Consider the following 14,774-nt stretch of genomic DNA (forward strand, 5'->3'; position numbering starts at 1 on the left):
TAAGAGATCTGGGAGGATCCAATACATACCCTGTCTTAAAATATAGGCTTGATGATACCTATAAAAATTTGGAAAATTTACCCCCCCTTCCATAATTGGTCTTTGTAATGATACTAAAGCGATTCTTGGTCTTTTCCCACACCAAACAAATTTTGTAAGAATATTGTTAAGTTTTTTATAAAATGACCCCTGAAAAAATATTGGAATCATACTCATTTGGTAACAAACCACAGGCAATATCATCATTTTAATTGTTTGAATTCTTCCCCACCAAGAAAGATGTAATGGATTCCATTGCTCACACATTTCTGTTATTTTTTTCAATAAAAGTTTTTCATTCTCTTTGACTGTGTCTTCAATTGTATTTTTGATCATAATTCCTAAGTATTTTATTCCATCCTCTTTCCAAATAAATGAATATGGATCAAATAATCCTTTGGTACAATGAACATTAATTGGGAAGATTTCAGATTTATTCCAATTAATTTTATATCCAGAAAATGTACCGTATTTTTCTATTAAATTAAGCATATATGGAATAGTAATTTCCGGTTCTCTTAAATATAATAATATATCATCTGCATATGCAGATAATTTAAATTCAAAACTGGTAAATGAGATTCCCTTTATTTCCCTAGTTTTTTTTATTGCAATTAATAAAGGTTCTAGGACAACATCAAAAAGTAATGGAGACAAAGGGCATCCTTGTCTAACTCCCCTATGCAAGTTGAATTTAGTTGATAAATTATTGTTAATATATAATCTTGCTCCAGGAGAGCTATACAATGTCTGAATCATTTTAATAAAACCGGATCCTATACCAAACCAATGTAAAGCTTGATATATAAAATTCCATTCCACTCTATCAAAAGCTTTTTCTGCATCTAAAGAAATTAAAAAAACTGGATCATTTATATTTTTTGCTAAATTTAATGAGTGGAATGCAAGTCTAGTATTGTCTGATGAATGTCTTTTAGCAATAAATCCTGTTTGATGTACATCAATAATGAAAGGAAGAGCTTTTGCCAATCTTAATGCTAATACTTTAGCCATTAATTTATTATCCACATTTAATAATGAAATAGGCCTGTAATTTGAAACCAGAGTAGGATCTTTGTTTGGTTTTGGTAAGACTATAATTATCGATTCTGCCATAGTACCAGATATATTTTCATTCTTTATTTGATATTGAAACAAATTTAACAGATATGGTAATATGATATTTTGGAATGATTTATAAAATTCAACAGTATAACCATCTCCACCTGGAGCGGATCCAACTCTAAGAGACTTCAATGCTGTTTCTATTTCTTTTAAAGATATAGGTTCTTCTAAACTTCCTTTTATATGATCCGGAACATTCGGTCCAATAAAAGAATTTAAGAAAGTTAATCCGTCTTGTTCTTTATTTTTATAAGAATTAGAAGTGTATAATTCCTTGTAAAAATCAAGAAATTGTGTTATAATATCTTTTGTGTTGGTATGTGTGTTACCTTGTATATCTTTAATTGCAATAATCTTAGATTTTCTTTTCTTTGCTTTAAGAAAATTTGCTAATAATTTTCCTGCTTTATTTGAATTGCCATAATATTGTACTTGTTTATTGAAAATATCTTTCCTCACAATTTGAGAAATCTCATTATATTTAACTTTTACTTTTAACAACTCTTGTAATGTATTGTTTTCCCATTTTGTAATTAATTTATTTTCTAAAATTTTTATTTGTTTTTCCATATCTTCATATTTTAAGTTGTTTTTTAATAAAAGCTGAATATGAAATTATATTTCCTCTCATTGTTGCTTTAAAAGCATCCCATAAAATTTCTATATTAATGTCATCAGAAGTATTAAATTGAAAGAATTCTTGCATTTTTGCTTTAAGATCTTCTAAGAATTTCGAGTCTGCTAATAAATCATTATTAAATCTCCATATTGTATTAAATTGATCATTATTGTAATTCTGAAGGTTAATCCACACACCAGCATGGTCTGAAATTATAATGGGATCAATTACTGCTTTTGATACATGCTGCGCTATGTTATTATTTACAAATATATAATCAATTCTTGAAAAAGATTTATGGACTTGAGAACAAAAAGAATATTCCCGATCATTAAAATGAAGGATACGCCATATATCTATTAAATTACAAGATTGTATTAAATTATCTAGTCCTAAAGATTTTATGATTTTACTTGGTTTTTTGTCTATAATTGGATCCATTACAGCATTGAAATCTCCAGCTACTACTAAGTTAGAAGTAGCCAGTGGTAGTAATATCTGTTGAATTTGATTGAAAAACTCCTTTTGATTTGAATTAGGAGCATAAAGATTAAATAAATCAAGGGTTGTACTTCCCAAATCCATTTTAATATGTACCCATCTTCCTGAAGGATCAAAATTTATTAATTTAAAGTTTGCAGTGCATTTCTTATTTATCAGGATCGCTACCCCAGCCTTTTTTCCTAAAGCAGGTGAATAGAAACATTTTGATATCCAACCCCCTGTTAACTTCCTAGATTCATTATCTGAGAGATGAGTCTCTTGTATAAAGTATATATCGGCGTTTTGCTTATGGAGAAATCCTAATAATTTGTTTCTTTTGATAGGATGATTTAAACCATTGACATTAATTGTATATATTTTAATATCCATTTAAAATTTTAGAACTATTTTGATTTAAATGTAATATAAGTTTTACGATCAGATATCCATACATTGTAACAATATAATTTCCCATTCCCATTTCCCCTCTCCTCCCATCCCACCCTCCCTCCCCCCTAATTAATAGCAGTGCACACTTGGCAACACACATATTAGATCGGTATCAAAAAAACACTCCCTGAAAGTCCAAATCTGTTAAGATTCACAAATAAGTCATATATATTATAGTAGTTTTAAAGATAATTAATATTTTCCTTGACATTTCATATTTCTATAAATCCGGTTGAGATTTTATGTTAATATAGACTTTAAATTAATTTATTATTCTATTATTCAATACACTCTTATTTTAATCTAAATCTAATAAATCATATAATATAGATTATATTTTAAGTTCCCTTCTATGGTTCCTGTATATCAAATTATATGTTCCATTACTATTTTTGACCTTAATTTAAATCTTATGTAAATATATTTAATTTTATAAATTTAAAAATATCACATTGTATAATCATATTATACTTATATATATTAAAATGAAATAATCTTTCATTATATCAAACCCAATCATATACTGTTTTCTATAATATTAATCTTTAAAAACATTAAAAGATTAAAAGATATATAAGATATAGGTTAAGTATGCGACAAAAAAAAAAAAAAAAAAAAAAATTATATTCCAGAGCTCCCCCCCTTCAAACGCAGAAGTCTCTTTTATTCTTATATCGTGCTCTTTATTTACTAATATTTAATGTTCAGTACTTCCTTCTTCGTAGAAAATCATTCCTTCTTCTTTCACCGCCTCTTTGTATTTTTATATCCAGTTCAATATTCTTATCACATTTTGTTGTATTCCAGGTGATTTCTATTTTTCTTCGTCGTTCAATTTTAAGATATAAGTTGGTCTTTGTTTCTGTTCCATTCATATTTTATTTTAATAGTTTGTTATACAGCGAAGTAATTCTTTAATATCCATTCGAGAAATAACATCTCCTATTTATAATTCCTCTTTCCGGTTTCGTGAAGTCTTCTTATTCGCAGATTCTTTCGCATTGATGTCTGGGATTTGTAGTATTTGTAGTATTAAAGAATAGTAAAGATGTTGAAATACTGATTATCTTTTCAATTTGCTTGAGGGGTTAAATTAGTCACATGCATATGTATAATATATTCTTTTGTGCACTTGTTGTTCAATTTGAAAATGAATAAAGAATTATTAAAAAAAAAAAAAGAAGACATATTTCAAACTATGGGTGTGGCATAATCTGCATCCATATCTTTCCTGGTGTGATTATAAACATGTTCTCCAGATGGTTGTGCTGTCTTGCCTTGACTATTGCAACACTGTGTTGTTGGTGTCCCCGTTACTGTGTTGCATGCCTTGCAGGTAGTACAAAATTCCATCATTAGGGTATTGTTCAGATTAACAAGGTGAGAACATGTATCTGACTACTAGATTAAGCTATATTGGTTTAAGATGGATTTTAGTGTCAGATACAAGTTACTGCTGTTGATACACTTAGGCCTGCATGGGTTGGCCCCCAAATACCTAATAGATTATCTTTCGTACTATACTGCACTTCCTCAGTACATTGGGACTTATCTGTTACCTCAAGAAAATAGATTAGACTGCAAACAATGAGAGCAGGAGTGTTTTCCTGTGTTGGTCCTGAGGCATGGAACAAGCTTCTGCAGTATTTATGACAACAAGGGATTCTAACGAAATTCAAAAAATTGCTAAAGCATCATCTTTTCTGCATAATGAAGTATGGTTGAAGGACTGGTGCAGTGCATCTATTCTTGGGTCTTGCTGTATATGACAACATTATTATGCTTTGCGTTTTTCTGTTTGACTAATGTTGCTGTTTGTATGCTTTATATGTTGAAGTTTATTGTGTGTGTTAGTCTGAGCTTCGCTTTGTATAAAGCGAATAGTAAACAAACAATACAACCAAAATCCAAATGGTTGCATGGGGCTAGGATTCTTGCAGCCCTATGCATCTCATTTATATCAAGACATCTAACTCACCTCTAACTCACATCTAACTCACCTCTCTAATCCCTCATATCCTTATCTCCCCTACTTTTTGGGAACCTTTATGTTTAAGTCATTTTTATTAAAGCAGAAACATAGCAATGAACAAAGCATGGCACAATTTTTCAAATAGCACACAAAACCAATCCCCACCCACCCAACCAACCCACCCCCCTCCCACCCTCCCTCCCACCCCAGCAGCAGCGGTAACAAAACAAGAATTTGAAAGCAAAAGGGGGAAAAAGAAGTCAATTAAGTACCCCAAAGTTGGTTTTGAACATAAGGTGTAAAAGTCAAGCTAAAAGGGTACCAGCACTGAGTGTATAAACGTCCAGCTTTTGTTGACAAGTCCATCACTTCACGTCGTTCCAATAATATTTGGTGTAACATTAATGCTCTCCATTGAGGGACGGTCGGAGGTTGTGGTGAAAGCCATTGCAACAGGATACATTTCCGTCCCAGCAACACAGTTTTCCGTAAGAATGCTGCACAACCTGGTCTAGGTGGATGAAATCGAATCTGCATCGTGAAAAGAAAGTTTGGGTGCAGTCTCCAAGAGCAATGCCAAATTCGTGCCACCAATGACACTAACTGTATCCAAAAGGAAGATATCATGGGGCAAGACCAAAACATATGTCCAAACGAAGCCAGAGGACCAGCACATTTCCGGCAACAGTGATCCGCACAGATCCCAATCACATGTGCCCTCTTGGGCGTACAGAAGGCTCTCAGAATAAATTTGTAATTTCGTTCCCTCTCAATCGAGGACACAGTCGTGGCCTTTCCCGAGCGAATGCCTCTGCGAATCACATCCGCTGCAATGGGCAATTGGAGATCAGCAGACCACCTCCGAGCCAAGGCAAGAAAGTCCAATTCACCCGCCCGTTTCTGTAACCACTTATGGAAGAATCTGAGGGACATGGACTCAGGAGCTGTGAGTGCAAGTGCTTCCTGCAATCTGTCTCGCACATCCTCCTGTAACCTCACCGGAGTCAAGGACTGTAAATAATGTTTAAGCTGGTGATACGCGAACCAGTCCGTAGATGATAGTCGAAACTGTGTTTGTAGGTCACTGAAGGAAATCGGGGAACCATCATCTTGTACAGTCTGTGACACATATTGTAGGCCCTCACAAGACCAGCGTCGGAACACTGTGGAATCCATGCCAGGTAAGAAATCACCATTTCCAACTAATGGAAGGCAAGGTGTGTGTTGAGGAGAAATCTGTAAGCCCTTGCACAACAACCTCCATGCTGTACGCATCGCCGGTAAAAGTGGATGGGACTTCAACTGAGGTAAGTCCGGTAACTGAGGAGCATGGAGAAGATAGCTAAAATGATATGGCTGTAAGGAAAAACATTCAATCACAGGCATAGAAAAATCAGAAGTATCACAGAACCAGTCATGAATGTGACGCAGTTGACAGGCTAGGTTAAACCGAGATACACACAGTAGTCCCAGCCCTCCTCGATCTACAGGAAGCCTTAACTTAGCCAAAGAAATCCTCGCTCTTTTGCCCTGCCATAAATATTTAGAGAGATGGGAGCTATGAAGTGCAATGTGAGATGTGGTTAACATAAGAGGGAGCATTTGTAAGACATATGTCCATTGAGGCACTACCATCATGTTATAGAGAGCGATTCGGCCGGACAGGGAAATAGGGAATGTCCACCAACCCTGCAGTGTATTAGCCGTTCGATGAAGCAAGGGTATTATATTGGCGGAATAGAGTCTATTCAAATTCTGGGGGATAATTACACCCAAATATGTCAATGAGGAAGATGCCCATTGTAGTGGAAAATCACCCGGCCAAGTGTGTCTCACTTCTAGAAGAGTGGGGAGTGCTAAAGATTTTTGCTTATTTAACTCTAGGCCAGAATAAATGTGAAACTCATCCAATAGTTCTAACGCTCTTGGTAGTGAACTGTGTGGATTGTCCAATGCCAGTAAAAGGTCATCCGCAAAGGCCAGCACCCGTAGTTGCGACGCGCCCTCAGGTAAACCCAAAAGTATATCATCCTTTTGTATAGTGCGCAGTAATGGGTCTAAATACAGCAGAAAAAGCAAGGGGGATAGTGGGCAGCCCTGTCTTGTCCCCCTACCAATGGCAAAGGGAGAGGATCTCACTCCATTAACCAATACCGAGGCCGTCGGGCCATTGTAAAGTGCTTGCACAAAGGAGAGGAAGCTCGCGGGGATCCCGATATAGTGTAAGACCTGAAACAGGTAGTGCCAGTTAACTTTATCAAATGCTTTTGCTGCATCCAACCCGACAAGCAGTCCAGGGCGGTGTTCTAATTGTGCACGGGAGAGGGCCAAAAGTATGCGCCGGACATTAATGGTGGAATGCCTGTTGCGAACAAATCCCACTTGTTCAGGCACTATTATGGAGGGCAGAATAAGGGCCAATCTATCAGCTAGGACTCTAGCTAGGAGCTTAACATCAACATTCAGGAGAGAGATCGGTCGATAGGATTCTATGTCATCAGGGGGTTTAGATAGTTTTGGAATCAAAGTAATCAGGGCGTCATTACTATGACGGGGGAAAACCCCTTGTTCCTGTATAGCCAGGTAATAATCCAAAAGAGAGTTACCTATACAGGGGGATAAGATCTTATAAAACTCGGGTGAGTAGCCATCCGGACCCGGTGCTGTACAAGATCTCAGCTTTTGAATTGCCAGGGTCACCTCCTGTACATGCAGCGGCCTGTCTAATCTGGACGTCTGGGCCACTGTCAGTCGAGGCAATCCCGCATCCATCAAATAGTCCTGTACATCAGGACCCGAGTACAAGCCAGGGTATGCATAAAAGGCCTCAAAATAGTTCTGAAAACCCGCCGCAATATCCACCGACGAAGTTAAAAACCTCCCTGAGCGCTCCCGTATCATGGGTATGTATCGGGACCCCTTCCAACTTTTTGTTATAGCCGCTAGCAATTTCCCCGCCTTGTTACCATATTTATGAAATTGAAACTTACGGTAAAACAAAAGTTTCTTGGTGCGTTCGTGAATTAGGGAATTAAGCTCCACCAACACCGCCCTGTATGCCTCGGCATTAGCCACAGATGGATCACTCAACAAGTCCCGTTTCAACCTGGTCACTTGTTGTTCCAGAAATATTATGCGATGAGCTATTCTACGGGATCTAGCAGTGACGTAAGCAATAATATCCCCGCGCAATACCGCCTTGGCTGTATCCCAAAACAAAGTTGGTTGGTCAACATGTTGGGCATTGTGTGTACAGTAATCCTCCCATTTTTCTTTTAAGAAGTCCTGAAAATGAGCATCTTTATGTAAATAGGAGGGAAATCGCCATCCAGTCCCCGGACCCCGGTGACCCCCCAGTGCCACATCAATCCAGATCATATTGTGATCTGATATCTCCAGAGGACCTATCGTGGCCTCCGAGACCTTAGGAAACAAAGTCTCAGAGAGTAAAATGTAATCTAGTCTAGAAAAAGAACCGTGCGCTCTAGACTGGTGTGTATAGTCCCTTTCCGATGGATGCAATAGTCTCCATGGGTCAACCAACCCCAAGGTTCTACACAAATAAGGAATGCCCTTCGTTTGTTGCACTCTGGGCATACTCGTCGACCCAGAGCGGTCCAGAGCGGGATTATGTACCTGATTTAGATCACCCACCAAAATTAGGGGACAGCCCAGATCCTGCACACAAATATTCACCAGATTCTGAAAAAATGCATGTTGATAGCTATTAGGACCATATCCCACCAATAGTCTGAATATCCCACCAGGTCCCTCCACCCTTACCAATAGATACCTACCCTGAGGGTCACGTCGCAATACCTGTACCGTACCCAAGAAGCCCTTGCGGATCAATATGGCCACCCCAGCTCTCCTCCCTGGTGCAGACGCAAAGTGTAAATCTCCAACCCATCCTCTCTGGAGTTTCCGGTGTTCACTATCAGTAAGCCTAGTCTCCTGTAAGCAAGCTATATCAGCCGAGTGATGTTTCAATTGGGAAAGAATTTTAGTGCGTTTTACCGGAGACGTTATTCCTGAAACATTCCAGGAAAGAATACGTAAGTTACGAGCACCCTTTAGGGTCCCTGTCCCTCCCGTCCATGATGTTACGTCCGGTAATGTAAAGGGTCCCGGGACGCCCAGCCTCGCCCCAAGACCACACAATCCACTCCCAATCAGACCACCCGCTCCGCTGGAACCCCATCAAGGAAACAGAAAAAACAATATACATACAAACATCCCCAAACCGTACCGCTGCTGCCCCCACTAAATCCCCAACCCCATCATCCCCTTGAACTAATCCCAGAACCCCCATACGGAGGAACTAGAGTCACAGATTTGTCACCCCCCAGGGCCTCCCTGACCTTCAAGTATCTGTCTATAACCATAATATAAAGAACAAACGCAGTCCCTGCATACAGCAAAAGCACCAAAGTCTTATGCATGCACCAACCCCACCCAGCCTGTATTCAAAACACAGTTCAATCCGCTCCCGGCTTTGGGGCACCCAGTTGCTTCATATAGACATCCGCCTCCTCCGGGGTCTGAAAAGTTTTCCAGACTCCGTTACACTGAATCCTCAATGTAGCTGGATAATTGAACTGAAAGCGCTGCTTCAGATCCGCCAGGCGTGCACATAAAGGGTAGTAAGGCCTCCGCCGTTCCTGCAAAGCTACTGAGAAATCCTGGCTCAAGCGGACTTGCTGCCCGTCATATTTCAGGTCATCCTTCTTGGCTCTGTACTGGCGCAGCAATTCAATTTTGTGTTGGAAATTCAATAATTTCAGGATCACAACACGTGGGCGCGTGTCTAGGCCAGGTCGGGGGCCCAGCCGATGCGCCCGTTCTATGCGCAAAGGCCCCAGGGAAGGTCGCAAAGTAAACTCGTCCCGAAGCCAGGTCTCCAATAATTCTGGTAAAGCTCTCTCTGACAACGTCTCGGGAATGCCCATCAGACGCAAGTTAGAGCGACGAGATCTGTTCTCCAGATCATCAATTTTATCATTCTGAGCTCTAACCTGTGCCTGCAGCGTGCTAAGGGCCGTGTCCCGTGCCGTCGAGGAATCCTCCAGGTCAGACACCCTTCCTTCCAGCTCCGTTGTGCGAGCCGCCGCAGTAGCCAGCAAGGTCTCAATATGCGCTATTCGTGTGGTGAGCGCTTCCATTTGGGGCCCCAAAACTTGAGAGAGCGCTGTTTTTATGTCGCTCAGAGCCGACTCCGTCAGGCTGGAGACCGCCGCCGCGGGACTCGCCGCCATCTTAGGCTCCACCAGTCTTGCACGTGGGCCGGCTTTTTTCCCGGATTTTGGCTGCATAAATTCCTGAGATCGTGTTAGGTAACGGTCCATACAGTGATGGATCGTACCCGACGCCGCTCGTAGCGTTAGGGTCGGCGAGGTGTCCGCAAATTGTAAAAATCGGCAGGGCTGCCCCGGAGTGAACGAGGAGACGTCCTCACTCGCTCATTACATCACGTGACTCTCCTTTGGGAACCTTTATAAATATACTCTGAAAATTAGCGTCATGAGAACCTCCTCAGAATGTTCAACACCATGCTATATGCTCTCAAGAGAAAAAGACTGAATATAGCTAAGAATTTTTTCCTATGCTCAAGAATGAATCTCATCCCCTGAAATTCCATTAACCATAAGGATTGGAAACTATTCTGTCAACCCAAAAGGAAGGCAGGAGCTCCTAGTCCAGGTCTGAAAGATACATTTTGATCTCAATACGCTAACTTTACTAAGCAATCTTGCCCCTCAGGCCATAATGCCACAGGTGTTACTACTCTCAAACAAGAGACTGCAGGGATAAACTGATACACTGTTCAATCAACTGCTCTAACTAATGAATTAGTTTGACAGCATCACATTTTCACAAACCATGCCCAAGTGTATTCTTTGAGAGTTTAACATTTAAGACATTTTGGGGTGGTCACACAGCCCATGTTATGAACCTGGATCTTGTAAGAAGTAAGCCTGATGAAAAACCCTAACTTATCATTCTCTCATGTCAGCACAATTATTAAGGGAATTTGCCTTATTAAGATGGTCACCTTAAAAAAAGAAAACCCTAGAATACTCCAATTAAAGTACCCCATCTATCAAGATCATCACTTATGAGGGACACTCAATAATTTATCCACCCAAGTATGAAAGAAAGAAGGCATATTGAAACATGTCTCAAGGTTACTCATGCACATATGCAGCTCAGTGTGAATCTAACATTCCAAGAGACAGGATGTCAGAAGAGTCCTCATGCGAATCAAGTAAGAAACTGCTAGATTTGGAGCACCGTTTAGAGATCAAATTTTCCACAAAAGAAGGGAAAAAGCCAAAAGGAGATCCAAGAACACAAGACTGACGTTTATGATGAATCTGCCACATCATCCTACAAAGTAACATTTTGGAGCAAGTAGTTTAAGTAGAGATTCCATTTAAGATTACCCTCACACTGGATGGCCTGTGGAAGCAACTTCCACAGAAATGTGTAAGAAAGTCAAGGATTCAATTTTGTCAGAGACAAATTAAGGTTTCCCAAATAGCTGAAGAAATGGGCATCTCGGCAGGTACAGTACAGTTTAGAAAATAATTCATGAAAAGTTGGGCATGTCCAAGGTTTGTGCAAGATGGGTTCCAAGAAAGCTGATGCTATGTCAGAAGGCAACAAGGCTCCACTGCTGCCACTGTATGCATCTCCTCCCAGTTGTGGGAAATGCTGACTTAGTCTGGTTTAGATAATGTTGCTTTTCTTTAGCGCCTCTCCAGACCAGCACAGAAATGGATGAGTTTACACTCCTCTTCCAGCATCCTGTCACCAAAGAAGAGTTAGAGCCACCCACAAAACAAGAAAGGGTTTTAGAAGTACACTACACCACAAGTATTGGGGTAGCCTATCCAAATAGGCATGTAGCACGAAATTAAAGTCCAAGGAGAAAAATATTCCTGTTCAAAAGGAAGTGGAATGTAATCTCTCTCCAAAAGCGCGCGTGTGTGTGTGTGCACGCACACGCTTTTGGAGAGATTACATTCCACTTTCTTTTGAACAGGAATATACACACACACATGTATATATACACAATTTTTTATTTTTTTTTACACATGCATATATCAAAGAGGGGAAAATGGATCTTCAACAGCAGACTGGCTGAAGAGAGCTTTAAACTAGAATCATTGGGGCTGGGTGATCAAAAGCCCTGTTGTAAGTTTAAGCCCTCAGACAAGGGAATTATTAAATACTTCTACACACATGGGGGAAAAGGGCAATATCTGGAAAGCAGTATATACTAATGCTCAAAGTAAGGCAAACAAGGTTCTGGATAGAGGCTGTGAAGAAAAAATCCGATTTAGATTTAGTGGTGATCATGGAGATGTGGTTTATTAAGAACTATGACTGGGATATAGTTATACCAGGCTATAATCTATCCAGGAAAAACAGGGTAGCAAGAAAAGAACTGCCCTAGCTGCACAGCATGCTGCTGTAAGAAAGCAGCATTCCCATTGGCTAAATTCTACCAAAGTACCTGCATTGGAAGGGGGTGAGGATTGGAGAGCTCTGTAAGGCTAAAGCCATTCTTTTGGCTTCAAGACAGAATTTACAAATTTGTAGAATTCTGAAAAAAATCCAGACAGTTGGCAATCCTAAGCCCCTGAGTCCTCAGCACATTTGAAGGGCCCCACCTAAACTTTTGGGCCCTAGGCACATGCCTTATTTATGTCTTATCAAGCTCCAATTCCATTCACTGAGTTTGCAAGGAGGAGGTATTGAAAAGATGATGGACAACATTCTGCAAGCAACTTGCAGGTTCAAATGCATAACCCTAGCATTCAGAACTACTAGACACATTGCACTAGAATGTTTTGGGTTGTTTCTTTTTTACTTCATTCTCTTATTGTCATGTATGTTTGTCTTGACTAGACAGTTCCTGCTCTATAGTAATAGTAGTTGTAGCTGATTTGATAACAAGAGCACCTGTGAGGTCTCTAGAGTTCTTTGATATAATTGCATAGTGTAATTATATCTCCTCAAGGTCTTTCTGTTCTCTGTAGCCATTTGGCAAGTCTTTCAACAGACATCAACTGTACCGTTATTTGAGTAAATGAAGGACTTTAGATCCCAGCTACCTGTCAATTGTTAAATGAAGAGATATAAAACACTTCTGATAGACAGCCACTGTGCCATACCTATTCAAATGCTCTTCCCAGTCTTCAGGTGGAGGCGAAGCATCAGTGTCTGTACGTACAAACATCACATGGCGCTCACATTCATTCATTACACTGCGTGCCTTCTGATTGTCGTAGAGGGGCATGGCTGTTGGAGTGACAGTCTCCACATCAAGAGGGATGTCTGTCTCACTGAAAAAGAAAAAAGGTACTAGCATTCTTCCAATGCTGAATGAGATTCAGAATCCCACAACACATACTGCTCTGAACCTGTGACAAGTCTCTAGACTGCTAAAGAGACATCTTTTTTGCCCAGGAGCAAGAAAGAGGCAACTAGGCTTAGTGAGCTTTGTATTCCTCAATTACACCTTTCTCAAATAATCTATGGAGATTTGGCTAGGAATCTTGTACTGGAAAGGAAAACAATGCATGAATAACTTTTTGTTGTTTTTTTTAAAGAAACTTAAAGCATTTGCCCTATTTCCCAGGAGCTCCTTTCTAATAGTAGAGCTACAAATAATGTCCTAGACATAGCTCCATTTTTTCTCCTGTACTGTACTTTGTACATGATTTAGGGTTTAAAATTGCATCATGTGCTCAAGCCCTGCAATGGGGGGGGGGGGGGGGTTTCTTCTTTAGAATGCAAATAGTAGAAGATTCCTGAACAGCAACTATAGTCAAAGTATATGAGATTTCAGGGAAAAAAAAAAAATTAGCCAGAGCACTAGGACACCAGAGTGTCCTGTCCTGTATTTTGGTCAAGGTAATAGGATTTGATATACCAACTTTCAGTCCTTAGACATAAATTTATTTACTCCCCTTTCAGAGACACTTTACTCTGACCAGCTGATTCATGAGAGCAGTGTTCCATCAGGGCATGGGAGCAAGCTCTGCCCATCAGGCACCTCAGAGATTTAAACGAGGCACCAATCAGCATGTTGCCGATCAGCACATCGTTGAGGTCGCAAATCAGACTTGAGAGAATTTTATTTGGTTTTTATTTTAAGACTGAAATTGTATCCTGTTGGGGTTTTATATATTTTAGGTTTGTTGCTTACAGGAGGGTTTTTTGATTTTCGTTTTAAGTGCAGCATTATGAGTGGGATTGAGAAGATTTAAGGTAGATAAAAATGTGGCATATTCCAGTGATGTTGGGACAATGGAGGTATGGAAGATTGGGTGGAGTGCAGAAAAGTTTGAATGGATTGTGGGATTGTGTGTCATGCGTGGAGCGAGTGAAGTTGAACAGGAATATATGTGGAAACAAGAATTTATTGAAAATAGGTTTGGCAAATGCAGAAATTGGAAGACTGGGCGTCCCGAGTGGCAGATAAAATTTAATGTGGACAAATGCAAACCGATGCACATTGGGGAAGAATAACCCAAATCATAGTTACCGGATGCTAGGGTTCAAAGCCCAAGAAAAGGATCTGGGTATCATCGTATACAATATGATGAAACCTTCCACCCAATGTGCAGTGGTGGCAGCCAAAAAAGTAAACAGGATGCTAGGAATCATTAAAAAGGGTTGGTTAACAAGACTAAGAATGTTATAATGCCCCGTATTGCTCTATGGTGCGACCTCATCTGGAGTACTGCGTTCAATTCATTTTCTCAAGAAAGATACAGTGGTACCTCAGTTTACGAGTGCACCGGTTTGCGAGTGTTTTGCAAGACGAGCAAAACATTTGTAAATTTGGTGCCTCGTAAATCTGCCTCCAGTGCTGGGCCTTGAGCATGTGCGCATGCTCAAGGCCTGAGAGTTCACGTCCAACGTGAACTCTCACGTCCAACGTGAACTCTCAGGCCTTGAGCATGCGCACATGCTCAAGGCCCAGCACCGGAGGCAAATTTTCGGGCACCGGCACAGCACAGCACAGGACATGCTGGTGCAGGTGCAGAGGCTACATCAAAGTAAGAAGAGGGT

At 40.0% G+C, this 14,774-nt stretch overlaps 1 protein-coding gene across 6 annotated transcripts in view; it reads right to left on the bottom strand.

Annotated features, from left to right (window-relative positions):
* Positions 1 to 14,774, bottom strand: part of KANSL3 (KAT8 regulatory NSL complex subunit 3) — a 165,655-nt gene that overhangs the window by 147,282 nt on the left and 3,599 nt on the right. For all 6 annotated transcript variants that reach the window (XM_033947699.1, XM_033947698.1, XM_033947701.1 and 3 more), the window contains exon 3: positions 12,869 to 13,039. In XM_033947699.1, coding sequence (XP_033803590.1) covers positions 12,869 to 13,039 — 171 coding nt within the window. The remainder of the gene's footprint in view (positions 1 to 12,868; positions 13,040 to 14,774) is intronic.

Source organism: Geotrypetes seraphini, chromosome 6 (assembly GCF_902459505.1).
Source record: "Geotrypetes seraphini chromosome 6, aGeoSer1.1, whole genome shotgun sequence".
Taxonomy (NCBI): Eukaryota; Metazoa; Chordata; class Amphibia; order Gymnophiona; family Dermophiidae; genus Geotrypetes; species Geotrypetes seraphini.